This window comes from Amphiprion ocellaris, chromosome 5 (assembly GCF_022539595.1).
Source record: "Amphiprion ocellaris isolate individual 3 ecotype Okinawa chromosome 5, ASM2253959v1, whole genome shotgun sequence".
Lineage (NCBI taxonomy): Eukaryota > Metazoa > Chordata > Actinopteri > Pomacentridae > Amphiprion > Amphiprion ocellaris.
Genome location: NC_072770.1, coordinates 11,533,874 through 11,559,641, shown reverse-complemented (window position 1 = coordinate 11,559,641; position 25,768 = coordinate 11,533,874). Strand labels below are relative to the sequence as shown.

At 40.9% G+C, this 25,768-nt stretch overlaps 1 protein-coding gene across 4 annotated transcripts in view; it reads left to right on the top strand.

The window, feature by feature from the left end:
• The first annotated feature begins 2,390 nt into the window (after positions 1 to 2,390).
• epha8 (eph receptor A8) overlaps positions 2,391 to 25,768 on the top strand; it is a 142,402-nt gene continuing 119,024 nt past the window's right edge. For 2 of the 4 annotated variants that reach the window (XM_035958054.2, XM_035958053.2), the window contains exon 1: positions 2,391 to 2,748. In XM_035958054.2, coding sequence (XP_035813947.2) covers positions 2,661 to 2,748 — 88 coding nt within the window. In that variant the 5' untranslated portion in view covers positions 2,391 to 2,660. The remainder of the gene's footprint in view (positions 2,749 to 25,768) is intronic. The other 2 variants (XM_023292065.3, XM_023292064.3) reach the window with 1 other exon arrangement.

The window sequence follows — 25,768 nt, the reverse complement described above, 5'->3', positions numbered from 1 at the left end:
TTGGGCTAATATAATAAAACATATCAAACCAAGTACAAAGCATGATCAGTACTACTTGAAGCAGAAGCAGTATTAGTGGCAATGATTTTATAATAAGAAACATAGATTTTGGCCTGATGCTAGTTTTCATGATGAGTCCTTCAACTGTATAAAAGTACAATGTTGACAGTCTCACCTCAAGGTCTATTTAGTAGCTGGTCTTGACCTTTTAATTAGATCACATGATTTTCATGAACACAACAGACCCTGGATTTTATAAACTGACCTTGAGTTGGGATTGTTTCTTCTGCAGTATTAGTTTTACATCACTTAGCATTCGTCTTACTTCATGAATACAAATGTGTGTAAACAGATTTTGGCGGAGTGACTAAGAATCTCATTTTCTGTCAGTTTTGTGAACCAAACAGACAACTGAGGTTTCCTTCAGCGATCTGTGAAGATGTAACAGGACAGCTGCTGTGATCGTTCCCACTATCATGCAAATCAATAAATCCTTAAGTAACAATGATGCATACACATACATGTGTACACTCACTGGCCACTTAATTAGGTACACCTGTTCAACTGCTCGTTAACGCAAATATCTAATCAGCCAATCACATGGCAGGTATTCAATGCATTTAGACTGGTAGACGTGGTCAAGACAACTTGCTGAAGTTGAAACTGAGCATCAGAGTGGAGAAGAAAGGGGATTTAAGTGACTTTGATCTTGGAAACTTGGTTTGTTTCAGAAACAACTGATCGCCTAGGATTTTACACACAACCATCTCTAAGGTTTACAGAGAATGGTGTGAAAAACAGAAAATATCCAGATAGCAGCAGTTTTCTTGTCTTGTTGATACCAGAAGTCAGAGGAGAATAGTCAGACTGGTTTGAGATGATAGAAGCATATTGGGTTCCACTCCTGTCAGCTAAAAACAGGAAACTGAGGCTACAAATTGTACCAAAATTGGACAATAGAAGATTGGAAAAACATTGCTTGGTCTGATGAGCCTCCACTTCAGCTGCAACATTCAGATGGTCAGAATTTGGCGTAAACAGCATGCCTTATATCAACGGTTCAGGCTGGTGGTGGTGTAATGGTGTGGAGGATATTTTCTTGCCACACTTTGACCTCCTTAGCATCAATTAAGCATCATTTAAATGCCACAGCCTACCTGAGTATTGTTGCCAACCATGTCCATCCCTTTATGACCACAGTGGAACATCTTCTGATGCTACTTCCAGCAGGATAATGCTCCATGTCACAAAGCTCAGATCATCTCAAACTGGTTTCTTGAACATAATGAGTTCACTGTACTCCAGTGGCCTCCACAGTCACCAGACCTCAATCCAATAGAGCACTTCAGCAACTGTAATGCTATAATGTAAATTGGACCAAAATCTCTAAAGAATGTTTTCAGCATCTTGTTGAATCTATAATACAAAGAATTCAAACAGCTCTGAAGGCAAAAGAGGGGTCCACAGTGGTACTGGCAATGTGCATCCAATCAAATGGCCAGTAAGTATGCATATTTATGGTATATGATGATTTATGGTATGTGCCAAATGTATGCAAAATTACAGTTAACATATATGAACCATCTTCTGATGGCTGCTTCTGGCAGAATAGTGCTCCATGTCACAAAGCTCAAATCATCTCAAACTGGTTTCTTGAAAATGAGTTCACTGTACTCCAGTGGCCTCCACAGTCACCAGATCTCAATCCAATAGAACACCATGGGGATGTGGTGAAAGATTCTACAGCAATGCCTTGATGCTATCATGTCAATATGGACCAAAATCTCTGAGGAATGCCTCCAGCACCTCGTTGAATCGATGCCACAAAGAACTAATGCAAATTGTACCTAATAAAGTGGCCGGTGAGTGCATATTTAAGCATGTGAGGTCGCACTCTGCTGCACCTGGACGTAGTGTAGATAATAGCTTTATGAATGCAATAAGGAAGATCGATAACCGATCATTGTCCTTGGGCCTCGCAGACACGCTGCTGTTTTCAGTTCATCCCATCAGTCAGATATTTGCCACTGGGTAGGTGAGAGTCTGTGTGTGTGTGTTTGTGTGTGTGTGTGTGTGTGTGTGTGTGTGTGTGTTGAAGGGGAGGCGAGCCAATGACAAATGAGGGTAAATAACAGAGAGAGAGAGCGAGGTGGGGTGGAGTTGAGGGGGTGTGGAGTGCAGCGTGCCAGCTCGTGACCCACAGAGATAAACAGAAAGTGAGAGTTGGCCGGGCAGGTAGGACAGGAAGGTGTGGCGACCGAGAGAGCGTTTAGCGTGCCATCCCGCGCTCTAATTGGCTGCCGCGGCTTTGACGGACGCGCTGGTCCCTCCCTCTCCTGAAAGTCTATGCCTGCGTGTGTGTGTGTGTGTGTGTGTGTGTCTGTGTGAGGAAGCCGGCAGACTGAAGCGAGCCTCAGAGGCAGCTCCAACTCCAACCCAATGAGCTCGCAGCCCTCACACTCATTCACACACACTCTCTCCTCCTCCCCGCTCTCTCCTCAACCCTGGGAGACAAGAAGAAGAGGAGGAAGGAGAGGAGAGAGAGAGAGAGAGAGAGAGCGAGAGGGAGGGAGGGAGGCAGCGAGAGGCAGAGAGGGAGAGTGAGGGCGAGGGAGTAAAGAGAGAGGAGAGAGGGGAGAGGGAGGCAGAGGGAGAACACCATGGCTTCAGATCCGGGGCTGGCTGCGATGCTGCTATGGACTATATCACTACAGGCTGTGGGCACGGCGGGAACTAACAGCAACGAAGGTAAGGAGTGTTTTGCGTGCTCGTTTGAAAGAAGAAGAAGAAGAAAAAAAGGTTAAATAATGCATATTCTCTGACAGCGGGGGGGATTAACTTCACACATGTGACAATGAGCCCCACTTGAACCCAAAAGCGTGACATCAAAGTTTGCTGTGCAGCACAACTCGAGGAAATCCGTGGGATGTCCGTGCATGAACTCATCCTGACATTGCTCATATATTTGCCCCGGTTGCGTGTCAAGCTGCAGTAATAGCGCATGTTTCGGCCGCGAGGTGGTGACGTGAAAGTGTCTCTTTCCCCCCCGTTGTGTTATCTGAGGTGAGCACGAGTTGTGAAAGCTGCCTTTCAGTTCACTCATCTCCCCAAACCCCCAGTCTGGGTTTGTTTACGTCCATCCTCCCGTCCTTCGTGTTTTCCGCCCCGAGACGTGAAAACTGTTGTTGTCACTTGTTCAACTAATGCCGCTCGTGCACCCCGCAAACTCCCCTGGTGCCTTTCTTTATGTTTGCGTGTTGTGACAGGGTCCTTGACATAGGTCTGGCCTCGGTAGGCTGAGTGACAGCAGCAACTCAACTCCTAGGGCCTCTTCTTCACCCCCAAGGGCAAGCTTTCACTGCTGCAGGGTGAGAAATAAAAAAAAAACAACCTCAAGAAGAAGAAAAGATAGTGGAGGGAATAAGGGGAGAGATCAGCGCTTTGGTCCAGGTGGGATCAGCCCAGAGGTGGAGAGGTGAGGGCAGCCATTTATCCCGTGTTAAGCTGTAGAAAGTCGGGGAGGCAGCGTCGGGGCCGCCTCAGGTCAGATTAGGAGGAAGTGGAGGAAACGCCACTGACACCCGCTGCCCTGTCTAGTCCGGCCGCCATTAAGATCCTGTTCTACCTGCACGTCACATCATATTTCCCTTTCTTTCCATCGCCGTTCTTGGTGAACTGGATCTTTAGCTCGTTGACCTCCGTGTCAAGTGTTCCCATCTTTCGCTCACAGTCCCAGAAACTGCCCATGAATGTAAATTCGAAAGCTCGTGTTGAAAAGTCTGGTTTTTTAAAAATATGACCCTCTTTTGCTGCCCGTCACTCATCCTAAAGTGTTTGCACAAAGCATGAACTTGACTCGATCGCACATAAAACTAAATTTTGGCCTCGAAAACCATTGAAATCAACACGGTGTCGTCATTTCTTGTAGTAAATGTTAGATTTAGACAAAACTTAAAGCATTCAATTCAAAATATGCGAAAAGGCTGAAGTTGATGTGATTTTGCATTTATTTAATAGAACACAGGTCCTAATTCTTCAACCAAGTCCCTTTAGTCATTTTTCAGCCACAGAAAGTTTCTTGTCATGAAGAAAATGCTGTCATTCATGCCTGGAAATAGCGCTAAATTTGCACACGAAATCAAATTCTTTTTAAAAAATGGCATTCCAGCAAAGAAATACTTTCACAAATCATGTTGCTTGAAATGTACAACTACAATTGTTAACCAGCTTGTTGGAAAGTTGCGATAGAGGTATTAAGTCTTTATCTCGGCCTCCAGCAGTCCATTGTTCTCACAACATTTCCATTAATGTGAAGGAATCGACTGATTTGTTTATCAGTTCTGCCACCAGTTCACCCAGTGTTTCCACTCCATTAAAACAAGTCTCCAGATGGCTGCTAATTCATATGGTATACATTAGGGATTTACTTTAAATATTTTTCATTTAAATTAAACGGAAAGTCAAATTCATATTTTTCCTTATTGGAATTTATCTAAATAAAGTCAGTAAATTAAATTTTCAAGATGCTGTAAAGAAGAGCAACTAGTTTGATTCTGTTTTGGACATGATTAAGGGCAAAATTTTAATTAATCCCCTACTTTTTTATCATTACTTTTTGGCCGCTTTCTTATTGTTCTGTTGCTCTTTTAAAAAAAAATAAAAAATCATCCTTGCATGAAAAATTTCATCTCTCCTCCGCTTTGGTTCGGCTGCCGTCTGACTCGAGGGCAATTACAAATATTACATGTACATGGAAGAGATAACCTTTGGAATGAATGAAGAGTCTGAAATTAAATTGGTGGAAGAACAGGTATTGAACCGCTCAGGCAGCCATGCAGAGCCTCGCTGACGCTCAGGAGCACTCACACGAGACGGAGCCAGTTTTTTGTATGTATATTGGATGTACGAGCAGCAGCCATCGCCAGCCATTTTGTTTTCCTTCACGGTTCACGTTTGCAGTCATTTTTATCTCTTGCCGATCCATACAAATGACCAGAAGTGTTTCTACAAGGCTGAATGTGACTCTTAACTCACATAATGAGGCTTTGAATGTATTCTAACCATCATGACTCCAGTGTCCTTCAAACACACATATTTGTTTATTTATTTGTGTTGTCTGTGTGTGTGAGTACCTACAGTATACGTGTGAATGGATGTATAGTGAGGTGGAAACAAAAGGAAAGAAAATAATATTCTGACATATTGTTATATGTCTGCACACTTCTTCAATAGGAGAAAATGGAAATAAAAAAAAATTCCTATTAAAGCTCTGTATCGCCAAAACTTTTCACATGCCAATTTTACATTTTTGTAATATCCTAGCACATTTATAAATGGTTTACATTGCTGATGTCAATATCTCAGTCCACCAAGGAACACTAAATGGTTTTAGTTTAATTTAAAAAATGAAAAATAAATAAACTTTGCATCAGATTTTACTAAAATGAACCACGTACCACAGTCACCCAGGAACAATCTGTCCTTTTTTGTTAATTTTCCTGTTATTCTTTACTATAAACTATTAAAAACATCCCATAAACAAAAGACAAAATGGTTAAAATATTTAAAAGTCCATTAAAAAATAAGGGAAATTAATTTTGTACATTTTAAATAATCAAATAATATTTTATCTATTTCATTACAGTATTAATAATGATTTAATCAGTTTTTTTCTAAATATTTTTCTTTTACATACTTGATATAATCACGATTCTTCAAAAAAATCTTTTTTCAAATTTTTAAATTTCTTTTTAGATTCCTAATGATGATATGATCACAACTCTCCAAAAAGTTAATGTTGGAAACATCTGCGATTTTTTTCCCCTCAAATTTATTTATTATGACATGTAATGGTGAAATATTGATAGTACAGATACATATATACTGTATGTCTAGATGCATAAATATGTGTGTGTGTGTGTGCGTGTGTGTGTGTGCGTGTGTGTGTGTGCGTGTGTGTGTGTGTGTGTGGTTTTTAAACAGAATTTTTAAAATCTGGCTCAGCTCAGGATGAGAAATTTTTAAATGTTATTGCAGATTTATTTATTTTTTAATAACAATGGTACAAAATAGTTATAAAGCTCTTTTCAAGACACTCAAAGACACTTTACAAAGTAGGCAAGAATGCAAAAAATAAATAAAATAAAGTGAGGAAAGGAGCATAAAGAAAAGGGGATCATGAGTTGCTTGAATAAGGAGAGTGGAGGATTCTCTGATGCTTCTAGAGAGTGACTTCAGTTGGGTGGGAGAGTTTTATTCCTATTTTTCTACACATTCATGCACAAAATACTCGTCATCGGTATTTGAATCTGCCTTCTGAAAAGGCAGCGTGGATGAAACAGACTCCCACAAAAGCAAGCAACAAATGCAGACCCGTCTCGCTGCAGCTCCCACATTTGTTGCGAGTGAATCACTTCCCTGTACGGAGATGGTGGATTCCCTGAGCTCCCCCCTCCTGTCTGCGAACGCCATCCCCGATTCAACTCCTGCACGCCGATTCACACCGTCGCGTTCCCAGTGCGAGCAGAGAGCGTTCCTTCAGGTTGTTGTCAGTACGGAGAAACATGAAAAGACCCATGCGGTGAGCAGGACTCGCTGCTAATGAGCAAACTGTAGGTGGATGATTATTACCACATACCTCTGCTGCAGGAGGACCAATGGGGGGAAGGAGAGTCGGAAGCAGGGAACAATAAGCAGCAGCAGAGATTATTTCTTGCAATATTTCTTGGATTTGAACACATTGTTTGGAAGCAACAGAGAGGTAGAAAGAGAAAGCTGCTGGGAGCTTCTCACGGTGCAATAAAGGGCAAAGACAAGTTTTTGCCTTTTTTGATTTTGATCGCAGCTGGAGTCGGGTCAGATGCTGTCATTTGCATTGATTACTTCTCAATCAATGGAGAACCTGCCGCACGTTTAGCAACATCCCACGGACTTGTCATCATTATTAGCCTGGAGGGGAAGATTACAGCATCGAGAGAAGCATCTAAGCCATTAAACTAAACGCTGAAGCCGCCTATGTCCCGTTCAAGCACACTTGAACAGTCCCGCTGACAGGGAAAGATGTTTTCCTCCACCGTGCCTCATATTTCAGCTCCTAACGCCTCTTTATTGATGCCTGTTTCCACCTCCTCACCGCACAGAGCTGCCCAACTATGTGCTCAAGTCTCACGCATCAAAAATAGATCAGCGGCCTCATCGATCAGTCAGTCCGTTAGTGTGCATCTTTTACACAAACATTCGCGTCTCCTTCTTCTGTTTGTTTTGCTAAATGACTTGAGCTCTAGGGCTGCGGTCAGTGGTGAATAGAAGAGCACAAGGGGTTTGTGGGAAAAGTCCATAGAGCTCTATTATAGCTAGATCTCACTGTAAAATAATGAGTTTTATTGATTGCAAATGGCTTACTTTGATGCATCACGTTGAAAACTGTCAGAATGGTCTTTTTCCAGAGCTCTGGATCTCAGTGTTGCCTCAATAGTACCAGTTTTCGGTGTCATCCTTCAGGGGCTGAGCATGTATGTGGGAGCGCATTAAAAAACCAGAGAGGGCATGAACCTTTCCCTCCTTCTGTCTGCTGGTTTGTCTTAACACAGGTTTGCTGTCTGCAGGAACAGCTCCCCTTCCCCCCCTCCACCTTTTCTTCCCCAGGCACTGGTCTTTATTGAGACATCAGCCTTGTTAGCTGGCTGTCGACAGAAATATAGGAGCTACCAGATCAATTCAGCTCCACCGGTCCTCCTGAGTCGAGCTGAAGCAGGCCTCACAAAGCAGGGACCTCTCCTGAGAACTTTCCACCCTTTAGCCGGACCTGACGCTGGACCGATCAGAGTTCAGCTGCCCCGGCTCTGCTCTGTGATCACAGCCGTGTTGTGGGTTCGTTCATGTTTCTCTGCTTTTGCTAGCATGTGGAAGATCCCTCGCTGGGCTGGATAAAGGGTAGAGCAAAAAGAGCGAGAGACGGTTGCAGGCGATGCTTGGCAGCTCGGTAATGGCCTGGTGTTGTGGTTGTGTTAGCACATCCCTCCTGGAGAGAGATCTGTATGATGTTCCCTTCATGACGACTGATGAATGGCGGCGATCGAGCTCTGCAGCAGCAGCCGACTTTCCTCTGTTACAGAGGAACACAGGGTGTCTCAGAAACAAAAGAGAGGCTGTGTGATAGAGGGATGCACAGGAAAAAAGAGGGAGAAAGGAGGGACGGTCACGGAGAGAGAACAAAGTGGGCTGAATAAAGGCAAAGAAGGGGGAGGCTGCTGTCTCAAATGCGTCTCTTCAAGTTCAATCGGCGGGTGTCTTTATCAACACCAGCGGAGAGTGTCTACCTGATAATTTGCCGCTCTCAATTCCCTCCAATCCATTAAAGGATTTAAATGTTCATTAAGTTTAATAGAAGCCCAGCGAAGGTCTAATATGCTCTGATAAACGCTGGCAAACCTGCCAACCTGTTCCAATTGCGGCAACAAAGAGCCATCCGACTAATAAGGTCAAACTCAAAGTTTGTGCTTGACTCACTTTGTGAAAACCACGTTTCCTGTGAGTCGCAGCGGCTCAAAGACCAGCCAGCTCAGAGGATGGATGGATTTAAGTCCTCTAAACCAAATGGTAAAATGGACTGCTGTTTTTTGTCTTTCAGATCAATGATTTTAGGTGCATAGACTGATCTGATTGTCTGTCTAACCCTAACCCTAACCCTAACCCTAACCCTTTTATATGATTCGCAAAAGAATGACTCACAACGCTATTTTGATGGACTTTAGTTTAATTAATTAAAAGTACGAGGATTAGATGCTGTGATTCTGGAAAATAGTGTTTCCTGGAAAGATGTGGCAATGAACATGACCGCCACAGATTAAACTCACATCGATCCAATCCGAGGCTCAACTTTTGGGTCACCTTTGTCCTTGTATGGAACCATTCCTTACTCCTTTGAAAAGTCTAGCAGAGAAATGGATTTTTTTTTTCAATTTTTGTACCTGCAGTGTTGACATTGTGCATATCAACACATTCTGCTACATCCAAGTTGCTTTTCTACTTTTATAAATAATCAAAATTACTAAAACAATCAGCACTGTTATTTCTAATATGAGCTAGGAATGATGAACTGCTCCAAAAATTTCCCCACAAGTAAAAGTGAGATAACTTTATACCCTTTTTTACTAAAAATGTTCCTTGTTCAACTCTTCCACTGAAAACAGCACATGGTGATTAATCAAGTATGTGTCCCTATAGACTAGAGAAAAGGTGAACTATTGTTATCTTTTGTACTCAGCTTATTATTAAAACTTGAACCTGTTGTAACTGTGGTGTTGGTGTCTTAAAATGGTTCATCGGACTCTCTTTGCGCCTTTAAAACAGCGTCTAGATTGTCAGATTTGATTCAAACCATTCGATTTACAGAGTCTTGTGACTGTTTTTAAGGGTTAAAGCCACACTGCTCCAAGCTACAGTTACTTTCCTACAAATTAAATGATAGAATCATAAACAGAAAATGCAACTGTATTCAATACATTCAGGCATTTTGCTGCTTCAGCCTGCATTGGTTTGGTCTGACTGGGAGCTTAAAGTTTCTAATATTAGTGAACTTGAGAGATATTGCTTCGTAACCTGCATTACTGAGCCTGTTTGCCGACTTTATTGTTCTTTTCTATTTGCGCTGCTGTGGTGCTGCATCACGGTGAAACATTTCAAGATTAGAGAAGTACAGCTGGAAGTATATGTTGATGCTGTTTCCTATTTAAATCGCTAGCAGTCAGATCACCTGAAATGAAGGGAAAAAGTGTGCTTGTAACTTTATCTAGTGATGACTATATGACAGAAAAATGTATTTTACATGATTTCTGAATGCGTACTTGTAAAACTTAGCAATTGATGTTGCTTGACTGAGTTATTTAAAGAGTAAATGGCCTCCAAAACTACTGATTATTCAGCCTAAAATGGCAAAAACATGAAGATCATGATCATGTTCCTCGCAAATTTTTCACTTCATTTCTGTCGACAGGTTTTGGGACTCTTCTGCTAACCAATATGTGCTGTTAATGATGACAAGTCCCATTTCTTTTATTCGTGCCATCTTATTATATGATTTCCTTTTGGATTTTATGGCTTGATTTTGTGGCTTGATTTTCTTCTTGACACCCCAAAGACACACGCTTTGTTCGCTTGGCTCTGCATTATAATCTCTGGAGAACGTGATTGGCTTCTTGCTGTATCTCCTTGAATTAAACCACATTATCTTGATGAATTATTGGGCTTTGTCATCAAACATTTGCATGAGGGATCGCATAGAATACAGAGTTCATGGTGACTGCCTTTGGTATCTGATTTTCTGACAAGGTAACACAATGCTCCGCTAATTTTAAAAGCTAAATCAGTCGCATCCTTGCGTAAAAATAAACGTGCTAAAAAAAAGCGGGAGACTTTTATGTGTAACGTCCTCCGCAGTCTGAACATCCCAGGTGACAACAGTAAAAGCTTGTACAGATGTTTGCTGTTTTGTACTTTCGTATTAATGTTTCTAACCACTTTCTGATGCTGAAAAAGTTGCTTACCGTGCTATTCTTGGAGTATTATTGTATGTCAGTGTTAGCATGGAGCACACATGATTAATTTTACTCTGCCAAGGAACGCGGCAGAATTATGTGGCGATCGGCGTGGCTTTGGCTGTCTGTCTGTTAGCAACATTACTCAAAACTATATGAACAGATTTGGATGAAATTTTCAGGGAAGGTCAGAAATGACACAAGGACCAAGTGATTAGATTTTGCCAGTGATGCGGCTTATAGTCTGGATCCACGGATTTGTTAAAGATTTCTGTATCATCGTGAGATAGCAGCACTGCATCACTGTAACCATGACAACCAGTGAACACTATGTCAGCTGCCTGCTGATGATCACATGATTGCGATCCTACTACAAATCCACCACTGCAGACTTCTCAGAACTAATCCATCACAAATGATACAAGGAACAGTTGATTAAATTGTGGGGGTGTTTCTGAGTCCCATCAATTCCTGCCACTCTCTACATATTTAGGTCATGTGATTTGGAACCGTACATAATGTATACATGCATAAGACACGCCTGTGCTCAGCGCAAGGTCATCAATAACTAATAAATAAACAAATGCTGCATTCCTTTAAAAAAAAGAAAAAATGATGCATTTCTGACACTGCCATATGGGGAAAACCTTGGCAGAGTACTGCGCTCTCTGACTGCTTTTCTAGTTACTGATTATTCAGCCAAAATCATGTTCCTCATGTTCTTGTTTGTCTTAAAATATACACTGGACCCTTGTAGGAAAACAGTTTGGTTTACCAGTGTTAATGTGTCAAAGTTTTTGCTTTGTTGACCCTAAAAAAAGACAAGGACGAGGATCAGAATAGAGTCTTTTTCAGGTAAACACTGGCTTGTTCAGGTGAAAAAAGATGCAGTCTTGAATTCACATGACATGCAGGAGGACAGATTCCCTCCGTGAGTGCGGCAGGTAGGGCCAAATGCTCATGTATGATGTAGCGAACGCCAAAGCACCTGTGATGCAGGCTGATGGATCTCCTCCAGGGCCTGTTTCCATAAGGAAAGAATGCATTTTACACCCAGTAATCTGTCCATCTATCACAGCCCTGATGCAATTAATATCTGGCAAGGGAGGAGGCGGAGGTAGGGGGCAAATAACTCATCTCTCAAGTGATGAAAATCCAGACACGCAAGTTGCACATATGTGTACATGCACACACTCACACTCACACACACACACAGAGCTAACCGAGTTACATCTGTGGGGATGATATTAATGTGGAGCGTTAATCTAAAGGAAACAGGAGCGTTTATGAGGTCTAACTTAAAGACAGATTGCAGAGAAAAGGGAGCAGCGGGAGAAAGTGAATAAATCAAATGAAGGGTATTTCAGCAAAAGGTTTGTAAAAGTCTATTTCAATGTCTTGCATCAGCGCCTGGCCTGCGAGTTACCTCTTGCTCAAGTAACCTCAGCATTTAGTGGGAAAAAAGAACGTCAAAAACAGCGTCTCCTTGTTCGGAGGACAGGCATGTTTGTGCAGTAAATGAAGCCTAAAAAGAACCTTTGACCGTCCTGACCTCCAGCACTGTTTTACAGCAAATTCATCATCGTCCTCAGATACATCCAGAACATGGAGCAACACATGCAGCATATTTCTAGCTGCTGTCCTGATATGAAGTCCTACAACCAAAGTTCTCACAAAGTTCACCCTAAAACAGGTTCATATGGTAGTTTTGCAGCACAATTTTCGAAGCTGCCAAGGCACTGTGCCACCTGTGAGCAATTTATAGTAGTTTTTACTGTTTTTGGACTGCTTTTTCTACTGTCTGTTCTCTTCCAGCACTGTTTTATCACTGCGTGAATATCTAATCGAGGCGGTGAGGTCAAGACAAAATACAGAAAGCAGACAAAGATAAACTATCCCATGGTTTATTCTGGAGCGATGCCAGAAAATGATTTACACATAAGAACATCGATCCAAACTGCAACAGTGGAGTCTGAGCAGAGGAGGAAGACTAAGATCTTCTCCACTGATGTTTAATGGAACGACTCAGCGCCCAGCTCTGCCGACTCAGGGAGTCCAAACGCTCCCGTTCTGCTCTCTGTTCTCGGCCGTCATCTGTCTTGTGTTCAGACGCGGCCCGTTTTAAATGCATAAATGCGTTCATCTGCTCACGCTGAAACTAGATTAACAACAAAGCCCGTGTATCCCTGTGAGGCCTCGAGCTGAGAGAGCGTTGGTGACTTTTCTTAGCTCCAGTTAGCTCCGCAGCGTAACTTTTGACACTCTGACGCACCGTCCTACGGGGAAAACAAACACATTAACGCAGCAGCATGTCGTCACATCCAGCACAAGAAATTGTGCTTTGATACAGAGTCGTGCACCTCGGCTCCTGTTGCTGATGCTTCTGTCCTTGGGCTGCTTTATTTCAGCCGATGATAATGATGCCCAGAGCCACTGGATCGTGTTGTGCTCATTCAGGCGCACAGCAGCGGGAATTTAGCCTGACTGGGCCGCAGATATACACGGAAGGAAAAAGTAGTACAAGTGCATGTGAACACTTATCAGAGGGCATTAAAGTGTTGAGAAAACTTAATCATGTATTGCTTCGTGGAAATTTAGGTTACGTGATAATGTGAAATATAACTAAATAAAAACTGTGTGTAGAAGATAATAGGCGAACTGGAGAAGAACTCAGAGAAGAGATATTACCAAGACCTGCAGTTTATTATAAAATATCTGAGTTAGTATGTTCATAGCAAGTGAGGTCGGTGCATAATGAACGGCTGAGAGCTGCTAGAAATGACCTCAAATGGGATGAATATGCCTGGAGCTTGTCATCTGGATATTGCAGCAGTGGAAGCTATTTAGAAATTTGCCTCTAAACGCAAATAATTAGACATTGTAATAAAAAAAACATTTTTAAATATGTAGTTATTTTATTTGTAAGAGGTCATATACAATATTAAACATAAATGCTACTATATATGTGTGTGTGTGTGTGTGTGTGTGTGTGTGTGGTTAGTAATAATATAGAGCTAATTTTTAGAGCACAGTTCATGCAGCAAATGCAACTCAAACTCTTCTACATTGAAAAAGATGGTAAAATAACATGAAAAAACAATGATAAAACACAATGAATACCATAAATAACAAGCTCATAATAAAACAATAAATAAGTCTAATCACGGTGTATTACATAAAAATACATAAAAACTACAAATAAACAGGGTAAAAAAAACTGTTTTCCGCTATACTGTTCTATGCTAGCCTTATTTTAGCTCACTTATTTGATTTTAGTATTGTATTATATGCTATTGCTTTTCTACTTTTTAGACTCTGTTCATTTCTGTACAATATCTGGTGCAACAATTTCCCTCAGGATTAAAAAAAATATTTTTTTCTTAAGAGTTTTAAGGATTTCATTCATGCAACAACTTACTGCAGATATGATTTGATAATTTGCTTTAAAAAAAGCATCACACTGTCCTGGTGTTAGTGTCTCCCTGAGTGATTTCAGACTTCATAGTCTGCCTGCACTCTTTCCAACCGAACTACAATGTTTCACAATTTTAAAAAAGGCTCCGTAATTTCCTTGAACAAATGGGCTCTGTGTTTTTTCTGTGTAAAAAGGGAAAGAGAGAGCTGGAGGAAGCAGGCTAATGCATTCATTGTGAACTACTTTCTGCTACACAATAATCCACACTGGGTAAATATTAATGGCAGCTGGACTGAATGTTAGTCTTGACATCTGTAATAGAGGTGAGGTGGCACATTAGGCTTACATTTTCTGAAGACTCTCTAATGTGTCTCAAACTGTTTTAGCTGCAACAATAACAGGAACACAGTGTCAAAGAGTGAAGTCTGTGATGATGGACAGATTACCTCAACTCCAGATAACCTGCTGTAGAGTCTGACAGGAAATAAAAAATGCACCAAGTCAAGCAGTTACAGCACAAATAATCAATAACTGTCAGTGCGTAGTGTCATATATTCAGGTTTTTTCTTCTAACCTTGCAACAAATGTTTCCTGACTACACAGCCTGGAGGCACTGCTCCAACTAACTAGTGAACCACTTACACTTTATGTGCTACTGGAGGTTGGTTTTTTTTTAATAAAATGGAGTCATGACCACATACGGCACTGTGCAGTATGCGCCCCACTTTTTCACCGTCTCTGCGTGCTGCTATGTCTTTTCTCCCTTTAAGCGTGAACACTCCGGCAGAGCAGGCGAAGTGATGTGGCCATGGCACGTTAGACACACCGACTGACAGTAATTATCGCCATTCATCATTAAGCATAAGCCAGGGATGATAAGAGCTCTTTATGTAAAATGTCAGCTCATTGAAATGATGAAAATGATTAAAGGGCATCAGTGCAAAATAGAGACGTACTTGCCTGTGCGAGGCCTGAAACGAGCTGACAGCAGAGGGGCGTGTGGATGGAGCGGATAAATAAAGAATAAAAAGTAATTTTATTTATTAAAGAGGAAGGCAGGGTGAGAACCGCGCTGGTAGAGAAACATCACAAGGATCCGTGGACTCCGAGGCACGAGTGGAGTCTGTATTGATAAAATATCACTGTCGTCTTGACTCAACTATTCTCTGCTCAGTTCAACACGGCTAACCTCTGCGTGAACTCTCCCCACCGTGGATCAATAAGTTGGGCCAGACTTTTCTTAGCTTTCGCAGCAGCAGAACCAAGTTGTGTTTTGTTCAGCCCAGATCTGCGCCAGATATCACACTATGTCATCTGCTTTCAGACGCCTCAGTCTCTCTTTTTTTTATTTTAAACCCTCCTCCTTTTTCCTCACTGTCTTTTCTCCCCCTCACCTCTCCTCTTTACCTGCTCTATAAATAGTCCTGCACGCCTCTCCTCCGCTGCGTCTATACCCCCTCTGGATGTTTTCCCCGGGGAACCCAGGCAGGCCCAGGCAGCAGTATAGCCTGCTCTTCACTCCTGCTGTCGCGGGGGAATTGAAGAGCCTCGCTGGCCCTGAGCATCCTCCACCCTCCATCATGCAGCGAGCATGATGCCTTGCAGGGATATACAAAGCAGGGCCCCTGTGCTCCAGCACTGGAAGCACCTGGGAAAATAAGATATGAGGGATTGGGCCGTGCCGTGCTGGCCATTGTAAACCAAATCATCCCGTCGACCCCTCCAGCAGAGGAGCAGCCACTCCAAACGCCCGCTCTTCCTGACCTAATCTTGCGGTTTGAGAACGGGGTAAACTGGGGCGTGTTTGCAGTGTATTCTGCTGGATTTTTTTGTGTGGCAAAAGCGCTGTCTCCGTTGTATTTTGTGCTGATATTATGGAAAAAGGTGCACACTGCACACTTTCGCGCTTAATTTCCATAGCAAGTTTTGGATGGCATGGAGGTGATGATGAAGATTTGTGCTGTTATGTCTCCAGTTTAAAAATAGTTGAAGGTTACAGTGCAATTTTTGGGATGTCTGTGTATTTAACTCTGCCATAAGCCTTTCAGAGGGTTTTTAGAAGAGCAGCACACAATTATACACCTTTTAAAAAATGTTCTTTGATTAGATCATGTGTTAAATCATGTCATCGGTTTGTCCCCATGTCAGCCTGACACCTCACTGAACATATCAGGATTCTTCACTGTGCTTCTTGTCTCCTATAGCATTGATCTGGCAAAATCAACAAATCAAAAATGCATGAGCCACATGACGATTTCATCAAAAAAGTATCAGGCGTGTTGCCGAGTCCTTTCACTCTGGGATAAAGCTAGAAAGAGTTTAGTGCACCGAACAAATCAAGTCTTCTATCCTCGTTCCCTGTCTGCCGGGGTCCCTGGGGGGTTCCTGCTGCTGTACGGCGGGTTTGTTTACTTATAGTTTTATGGAAAATAAAGGTCAAAAAATGGATTTCTTTACAGGTGAAGCCAACTTAAATTTAACCACATTCATTGGGCACTGTAACTTACATCATTTGCATGATGTATGCTGATGATGATGCTCTTCTCAGACTTGTTTTCCTACAAATTTGCATTAAAAGAATATGTTTGTTCACATTTTCACCTAAAAAAAATATGTTCAGCAGGTATATTTTGATGCAATGGACAGCATTCTTTGATCCTTTAACTATAGCACTGCAAAAAAAATCATTACAAGTCCCTACATATGTTCTGTTAATAGCAAAAAAAGTGTAGATAGTTAAGTTCTACGGTTCCCAATCGAAGTCTCAGGCCCTGTTAAAAGGTCACAAGATAAATCTGGAGAGACATGAGATGATTAACCCTTTCTGCTCTGGCGCTTTGTGTTGATTCTGTCCATTTTGAAAAGGAAGCCCAGCGTGGCTCATGCAGGGGGAAAAGGCCGCATTGTTCCACTGTGACTAAAATGGAAGCAGCGTTTGTTGTGTTTCATTTCTGTTGCATCACATTTGGTAGAGTTGCAGTTTAAATGTTTCAGAACAGGATCAATCAAGAACAGCGTCAAGGTCGATTAATTCTGTTATTTGCACTAACACTAACACTGAAACCTAAACACTAACTCTCCTAGTCTATTTCAGTTTTCAAATCTCACTTTAACTCCAGCTTATTTTAGTCCCAGATTCTTCCTTCTACAGTATCTTATCCAGGAAGCCCAAAGTTTGGTTTTCTTTGGTTTGAATTTTACTTTTTTCGATTAATATTGGATAATTGTACTTCTTCAGGACTTGAACAAGTATGAGAAATGGCTCCAAAGGAATTGTAAAGAACACACAGACATTTGATACTTGAAAAAGACAAAACTTAAACTTATCTCTGGGCTAAATATGAACAAATGAACTAAATATGTTCATTTGGTTTCTGCCGTGGGGTTAGATTAGACCACCGACATACGGGTGGCCAAACAGCACCTCTAAAAATCCCACATCAGTAGGTTTTTCAATGTTTACTCCGATGGAAACTGAAGACTAAAAAATACATAAATACAAAAATTATAGACTGACTTTGTTAGAACAGATTGAGACTCACAAGTTCTTCCAGTTTCCGTACATGAAACATATATTGAAATTGCAATTATATTTTTTGATACCAAATTAATTTAAAAAAAACGCGTGGCCTTCCCTCAGATATGCTCGTCCTGTTATTTCCCTCTCCAGTTATCACTTGAAACCTCTAAAATCTCGTTCACCGAACAAACGGAGGTAGAGTTCAAAGGGGGAAGATGAAAAGTTGAAAACAAAGTCTTCTCTGAGTGTTTTAATAAGTCTCTCAGCAGCTTCCTCCCTCCGCCCGTCTCTGCTGCTTTCCCGGCACCGAGGACAAAATGCTTACACCACAACGGAGACGCTGAAAAAAAGAAGGGCCTCTGGGGAGAGAAACTTCAGGGAGAGTTTGGGGAGAGATGAGATGGAGAGGAGGAGGAGGAGTAGGAGAAGGTTAGTGTAGGTGTTCAGGTAACGAGATAAAGCTTTAATGATCCCTGTGGGGAAAGAAATGTACCACTGCAGCAACAAATACTAAGGAGATACATCATGAAAGAAAGAAAAAAAGGACGGAAGGATGAGTAAAATAACAGGGAGAAACCATTCCAATGCACCACCGACCCAACCCCTGTTTTTAGGTAAGACATAAGGGAGAAAATGAAGATATATAGAAAAAGAAGATGAGATTTATATTAGATAAAATGCAGAGGTGGGTAGTAACGAGTTACATTTACTCTGTTACATTTACTTGAGTAACGTTTTGAAAAAAATGTACTTCTGAGAGTAGTTTTACTCTGCCATACTTTTTACTTTTACTTGAGTAGATTTGTGAAGAAGAAACGCTACTCTTACTCTGTTACACTGGGCTACACTTGACTCGTTACTTTTTTATTTACCACATTAGATGTGCTTTATTTTGCCGGAGAGACGCCCCGGTGGATCTACCACATGACTGTTTTTGACCAATCAGACGAAGCAGCAATAATCACGTGACTCTGTTTCACCAGACGTCGCCCTGCAGTCACATGACCACATACGAACTGTGGAAACATGCCTGCACAAACTCTACACACGTACATAAGTCCATAAGTATAAAATAAATTATTCTAGTATATGTAGAAAATTGAATATTGCAAAATAATTCAATAATGATAATGTACAGTATTTCATTTTCATCTCATTTTTCAAGTGCAGTAATTTGATTAATTTATAATGTGTGATGTTACTTATTACTTCAGTATATTTGGCAGTATAACTCTTTACTCTTCTATTCTAGTCTTACTTTAGTTTACTTCTTTTATTGCAATATTGTATCATACTTAGTATATTACTGTTTTTCTACTTTTTATGTACTGCATTTCTTGCGTTATGTCATTGTTTTTCACAGCATTATCTGGCACGAGGATTTTCTTTGGGATTAATTAATTACCAATTCAGTTAACTCGTCTTCACAACTGTTCAGCATCGAGGAGGATGGACATGTGAATCCTCAGTAGACACAGATCCACCAACACTGGGCAGCTAATGATGGAAAACCTTATTGTGGTCTGATGAATTTTCCATTTCTGTTAGCTGCAGTTAGTTGATCAGAATCAGCAGCATGAAATCTACAATGTATTAACAGCTCAGGCTGTAGCTGGGGTGATGGATGTTTTCTTGGACACCTCAAACTATTTCATGGTCTGCAGACTATCTGAGTAATGTTTCTGATCAAGTGCATCCCTTTATGGCAACACTTCACCTCTTCCAACTTTGAGTACCTAACTGGGGTCACAGTCAGCAGATCTGAGCCCAGTAGAAAACACCTGGAATGTGGTAGAAGAGGAGTTGGCATGTTGCTCCTAATGTAGAGCTCAGTGTGTGTGAAGTAAACAGAAAATCAAAGTGTCTTCAAGTCCAATCTGGATTAACTGACTGTGATGTGACCAGCTGCTGAACCTTGATCTTTGTGTTTTAGTCACTGGTGTTTAAGGTACAGTTTTGCAGATCCATCCATTATCTATACAGCGCCTAATCCTCATTAGGGCCATGGGAGGGCTGGAGTCTATCCCAGCTGACTTGGGGCGAAGACAGGGGACATCCTGGACAGGTCACCAGTCTGTTGCAGGGCTACATATACAGACAAACAATCACACGTACAGGCAATTTAGAATAGTCAATTAACCTCAGCATATTTTTGAACTGTGGGAGGAAGCCAGACACCCAGAGAAAACCCACACATGCACAGGGAGAACATGCAAACTCCATGCAGAAAGATCCTAGGAAGGCCGGGATGTGAACTGCGGATCTTCGGAAGGCGAGAATGCTAACCACTCAGCCACTGTGCAGCCCAGTTTTGCAGGTATTTAAGGAAAATAGTGAACTATGTAGCTTGGTGGTTAGCACTTTCACCTTGCAGCTAGAAGATCCCCGGTTCGCATTCCAGCCTTCCTAGGATCTTTCTGCATGGAGTTTGCATGTTCTCCCTGTGCATGTGTGGGTTTTCTCCAGGTTCTCCGGCTTCCTCCCACAGTCCAAAAACATGCTGAGGTTAATTGGTGATTCTAAATTGTCAGTAGGTGTGAATGTGATTGTTTGTCTGTATGTGTAGCCCTCCAGCTCCCCCGCGACCCTAATGAGGATTAAGCGGTGTATAGATGATGGATGGATATTGTGTTAAAAAAAAAAAAAACCTTTAGATTTTCATGATGACTTGAGGTTGATGAGGTTGATGCTTATTTTCTACTAAAGGTATTGCCTCCCTGTTACACTGTTAACAAACTGTAACAAAGACTTTCACTATATCTGAGAAACCTGACAGGTTGAACGCCTCATAAAAGCACTTTATTGTCTTTGCCTCCTTGCTTAACCTGGTTAGTTCAATGGACTCTGCCATTTTACCGTTGCCACGACATATAAACTCTTGCATGTCTGTAACCTGCATCCCTGCTTCCATCTACAGCCTCTGGATGCCATAAACAAAAGAATGTTCTGCAGATAGTCTGAATCTGTGTTTTGCCACCCTGAGATTAGTGATGAGTAGAAAAACACAAACTATATGTGAAACTGAACGCTCTTGACTCATGAGAAGGTTGTGGTGTTTGACCAAAGGGATCAGATGTGAAGGTAACATTATTTATAGGAAAGTTAATGCCGAAAGTAGCTGCATGTTCTCCTGCAGATGTTTGACGATTGTAGGAATTAGAATAATTCTACATTCGCTGTAGTTAATATATTTTTTAATAACTTTACTTCAAGCCCTATAATTAGCCTGTATTACCACCATATATAAACTAATAAATTGTACATAAGACATAATAATCTTGTATTACAGCAGAAGTGATTATGTTTATGAGGGGTTCATAGTAAATATCTAAAACATAATTAATGCAAAAAAAAAATTGCATAAAGTTTAAATCAATTCATGCAGAAAAAGACAATTAAAGGTGCAAATAAATGTTTTTTTAAAAAGCCATCTGATAATGCAAATAAATAAATAAATGCAATTAAATTCACCTCGAGTTTATTTCTACATATAAATACGCCAGCTTTAATTTAGATTATTTCTGTATTTCTAAGTCCATTTCTAATCAAATCTTAATGTAACAGGCTGTCTCTGCTTCCCATGTATATCTTAAACATAGTTCATTAACATACAAACACAGAAAGAAATTAAGAAATGTAGGAATACAGAAACACAGTGTGAAGCAATTCAATGCAGAACTACCTAAATAATGTAAATAAAACCTGATTTATGGAAGTTAGAAAGAAATCTACGAAATTAATTTAGTTCTGTTCTTTTTAACTATTAAAATGTAGTGAATTTTTAAAATTTATTTTGTATTTGGTTATTTATTACCACATTTATTTAGTCATTTTTCATCCTCCATACAACAGTACAGTGACTTCATTCCCAGCTAATATTTAATGATGCTGTTTGGTGAGCATCACCGTGTGGAAATAAATGATAATGTGAGAAAAACAAGGTAAATAAGCAGTAAGAAAGCTGGCACAGTGTGTCGTGACATATGTCAGGTTGTGTGTAAGCAGTTGCAGCAACACAAAAACGTTGTTTTGGGTGTGAGCCCAGCCTGGAGTTCTGCTCCCATGTGTTGTGGTTTATTTACAGCCCATTTGTCATCCACAAAGCCACATGATTACACTCCCTTCTCTGTAAAATGAAAAGGATTACATAGTGGCTGAGTAAACTTTGCAAAAGTCAGTTTGGAGTTTGTTTTTCTCTCTTTTTATGTGACGCACTGCTTAGATTTTGTTGGATAAGAATCACACTCTACAGAAACTTGGCAGAAGTGGTAATTTCATCTTAATGATGGAGGAAAAGTATAAAATGGTCAAAGAGGAATACTGACATGTGATAATTTTATGCTAAAATATGTGATGAGGAGAGAAATTTAACACACACACAAAAATATGGTTTTGAATATTTCTAATGATGCATTCAGTTAGGGGTGATGAAGATATCCTGTGAGTCTGAAGGCTGACACCTGACAAATTACATTGAAGAGTTTAGCATTTTTGACGAAGCTGCCCTGTCATGCTCATTTTAAGCAAGCAAAAGTGAAAGAATGTTCATTTTCACCATTTTTCACCAAAACATACAGTTTTTGTGTCCCTGTGTGACACTTAATCAAGTGTGCTCATCCTGGTAAAACTAAAAAATCTGTAATTCCTCCACTTTAGTCTTTTTATTTCTTCCTTGAGCACATTTTTTGGTGCAGTGCTACATTCGCTGGCACTTTACCATCACCAGCTGTCAACCAGTTGACCGCTTCAATTGCACCAGTCACATGTTCTTCCATGTGCCAAATATATCTAAAGGAAGAAAAACTGTCCCCACACTGCTGTGCTCCCACAGAATTTTTTTAAAAGAACTGCTGTGCAACATTCCTTCCTCTGGCACTTTTTCTTGCACTTTAAAATCTTATATTGCATATAGAAAGAGAGCTCTTTAAACAGAGTTGGTCTTATAGAGGTGATCGGCTCAGAAAACGAAAAATAGAAGACAGTCTGGCACCCCAGTTAAAGAAACAGAGGGAAAGAAAAAGTTGAAATATATCAAAGAAATACATATAAAAACATTGCATTTAAGTATACCTTGAATATTAGGGATGTTGGATATTGTCTTTTTTACCAATAACCGATTTGCTGATACTGTCCAACTCTCAATTTCTGATTCCGAATTAACACATTATGCCTAATTTTATTGTGATGCCCCATTGGATGCATTCTCAAATGCAACAAGGCTTTCTAAATGTAAATATTGTCTGTGCAAAACAAGAAAACTACTTCAACTTAAGTTATGGAAAAAATGCCATATATATATTTTCAAACAACAGTTCACATTTTCCCTCTCTCCTTTCCTCTATGAATCTATTACATTGTGGCAACTATACAATTTTGAAAACTATGGGCGAAATCAAGGCCTTTTTTAAAATTGGTTTTCCTGACAAGCAAAAAAAAAAAAAAAAAACAAAAACGATAACGATAACGATATTGACCGATATTACATTTTTCTGCCAAAATCGGGCCGATAATATCGGCGGGCTTATATTATCGGACATCCCTATTTTATATTCTTTAAAAGTTCTTAATCTTTACCCAAAACATCTGAAGAAGTCTAGTATTCTCCTCCACAATCATGATTTAGACCACTGTTTAGGGAGGTGACATTTTTGAAAACTTTAACTGAACAGTTCAAGGAATAAATAACGTGTGTTGTTTTTGTTTTTATACCACAAAATAAGGGGTTGATGGTTGCTGCTCAATAGTTCCTTTGGTTATTTGGGTTGTGCTGGAGTTAAGTTTCGTGAATCAGCCCCACATATGCTCGTAATTTTTAAAGTCACGATAAATGTATGTTCGCATCTCCTGGTAAGTGACATCCTTCTCATCCAAAAAATAAACCTGCAGAACAGTCACACCTGCGGATTTCATTTGTTTTGATCTGAGAACTCTTGGATATGACAGTCACATGCTTCTGCGCCTCGTTCTCCTCTATTTGCTCACCAAACCAACAATTTGCGAATCAAAGGAGTCATCCTTAATTTTATTCCACCTTTCATTTCTTCCTTTCATGTGTCTAATTTAGTTCAGCACACCTCCCTAAACCTGTCGTCAAAAAAAAAAAAAAAAACAACACACAATGGAGGATGAGGAGGGGAGCACTGGTGATGAAAACAGTTGTTTCAAATCATTTTATATTAGTTTGTTGCTGCCGTGAGTGAACAAAGACTCTTGTTTTCTTTTTTTTTGTTGTTGCTTTTGAGCAGTAATAATTTATGTGGACTTGCTCTCATAATTGGAGAGTGGGGAATTGGTATTAGGACTGTGAAGCAAGTGCAAAAACAAAACTAGAAAGGATAGAAGATGGCTGTCTCTGTATGTGTGAGGGGGAAAAAAAAATAAAAGCGAGAAAGAAAGAGGGTTCAGTGTGTTTCGACGGCGCTCCTCTCATCTCCGTGGAGGCTTTTATCGTCGTCCTCTGGTCGAGGCGCTGATGGGGAGGTTTACAGGAGAGGGGAAGACGAGAGACAAGAGAGGGAGAAGCTTGTTAGAGGAGGGAGGAGTTGATGAGATAATTACGCAGCTGTCACAGTGGCTGTCTGGCCCCAGAGCCCAGCATCAGTGTGTGCCTTCATGTATGTGTTTGTGTACATTTGTCCGGCACGTATTGTTTTCCAGAAAGTCGCACATTTTTGACTGTCATTGTATGTCGCCTCCTATGTGTGTGGATGCATGTATATATGTGCTATAGTGCCGTAGTGTGCACGTGTGTAAGTGTGTGTGTGTGTGTGTGTGTGTGTGTGTGTGTTTTGATACTTGGTGTAGAATAATAGCTGCACTTTTCCCTTTGAAATGTATGACCGTGTCTTTTGGGGTGGAAATGAGGTTTTGAGCATCTGCTCTTTTCTGCCATTTCCTTCCTCCATAGTTCCCCCTCTATGTGTGTGTGTGTGTGTGCGTGTATGTGTGTGTTTTCAAGGCGACGTTGTTGTTGGCTGTATGAAGTCACTGCAGGCACTGCAGGCAAACTCCACTTCCTCCAAGACAGCCCATAATTCTTCTGTGTTGACTTCAGACACATACACTCCCTCTGTCAGACTGCCATGACTACTGATAAAACAGAGAGTGTGTGTTTGTGTGTTTGCGTGTGCATGCATGTGTCACTGCTTTTAAAATGCATTGGCGGACCTGGCTGATTTGATACACGCCTGCAACATGAGCTCCGGGCCGCAGGCAGCGTCCACACACCAGTTTGCCCGCTAACCTGCCGGCCAGATGGAGTCGCGGGAGCGAGCGAAGGGAAAAGTAATGGCCGAGGAAAGTTGACCACCACCCTGGGAAATATGTGGCGTGTCTCAGAGCGAGCGGGAACAACCTCTCGAGTTGGCGGACAGCTTTCTCATTTGGGCCGAGGAGTTGAGGGTAGAGAGGGTGAAGGAGAGAAATTGGTGGAGGCTGTGCTGGCGGTGGGATGGGGAGGGCTGGTATTGGTGGCTTGTGTTGTTTTATGAACAAAACAAAACTGGAACAAACTCAATTTCAAGCCTCGGGGTCCTCGAGGAGAAGCACTTCGCCACCAAACAACAGCTTTAACCTCTTGGTTATCAGAGAGATTTTTTGGGGTTTAAACAGAGATTTCTTGGGGTTCAAACTCTGCTACTGTATCCTCATCAAGGTGTCACGGAGGTGAAGCAGTCCACTATAAATTAGGGATCGACTTATATAGGTTTCTGACGGCTGCTACCGATGCTGATTATTGGTACTCAAGAAAGGAACGACAATATTTGGAACCGATAAACATCAGATGTTATATTTTAACAGCATATAATAGAAGAAAACCAGTCATTCATAACTAGGCTTCTTCATTAATAAGCATGTCTATGACTGAATACGTAACATAGAAATAGTAGTGATTAAATTAAGATGCTATCCTCGGTTTGTGTGGGATCAATTAAGTTTGCTGTTATTCTCTATTTTCTTAATGTTTCACTGTTCTGTCAATTTTAATGCCCACTAAGGTTCATGTCTTAAAGTGTTATTCATTATTGTTTTCCAGACTCTGTTTCGGGTTAATCTGTGGCTGCCTTCTAACTAAGCCGCTAGCCATTAGCATAGCATTAGCCACTGTGAGAGCAGCTAATTTCCTGGTTTGTAACAACAACTTGTGTTTCTTGTTCAGTTTTTGCAGTTTGAGAGACATTTCTGAGACTTCAGAGTGGCGACAGACAGACAGACAGAGGAGCCAGCATCAGACCTGAAGTAGCACATTTATCAATAATCGGACAATAAAAATACAGATACTGATGATGCCAAATATCG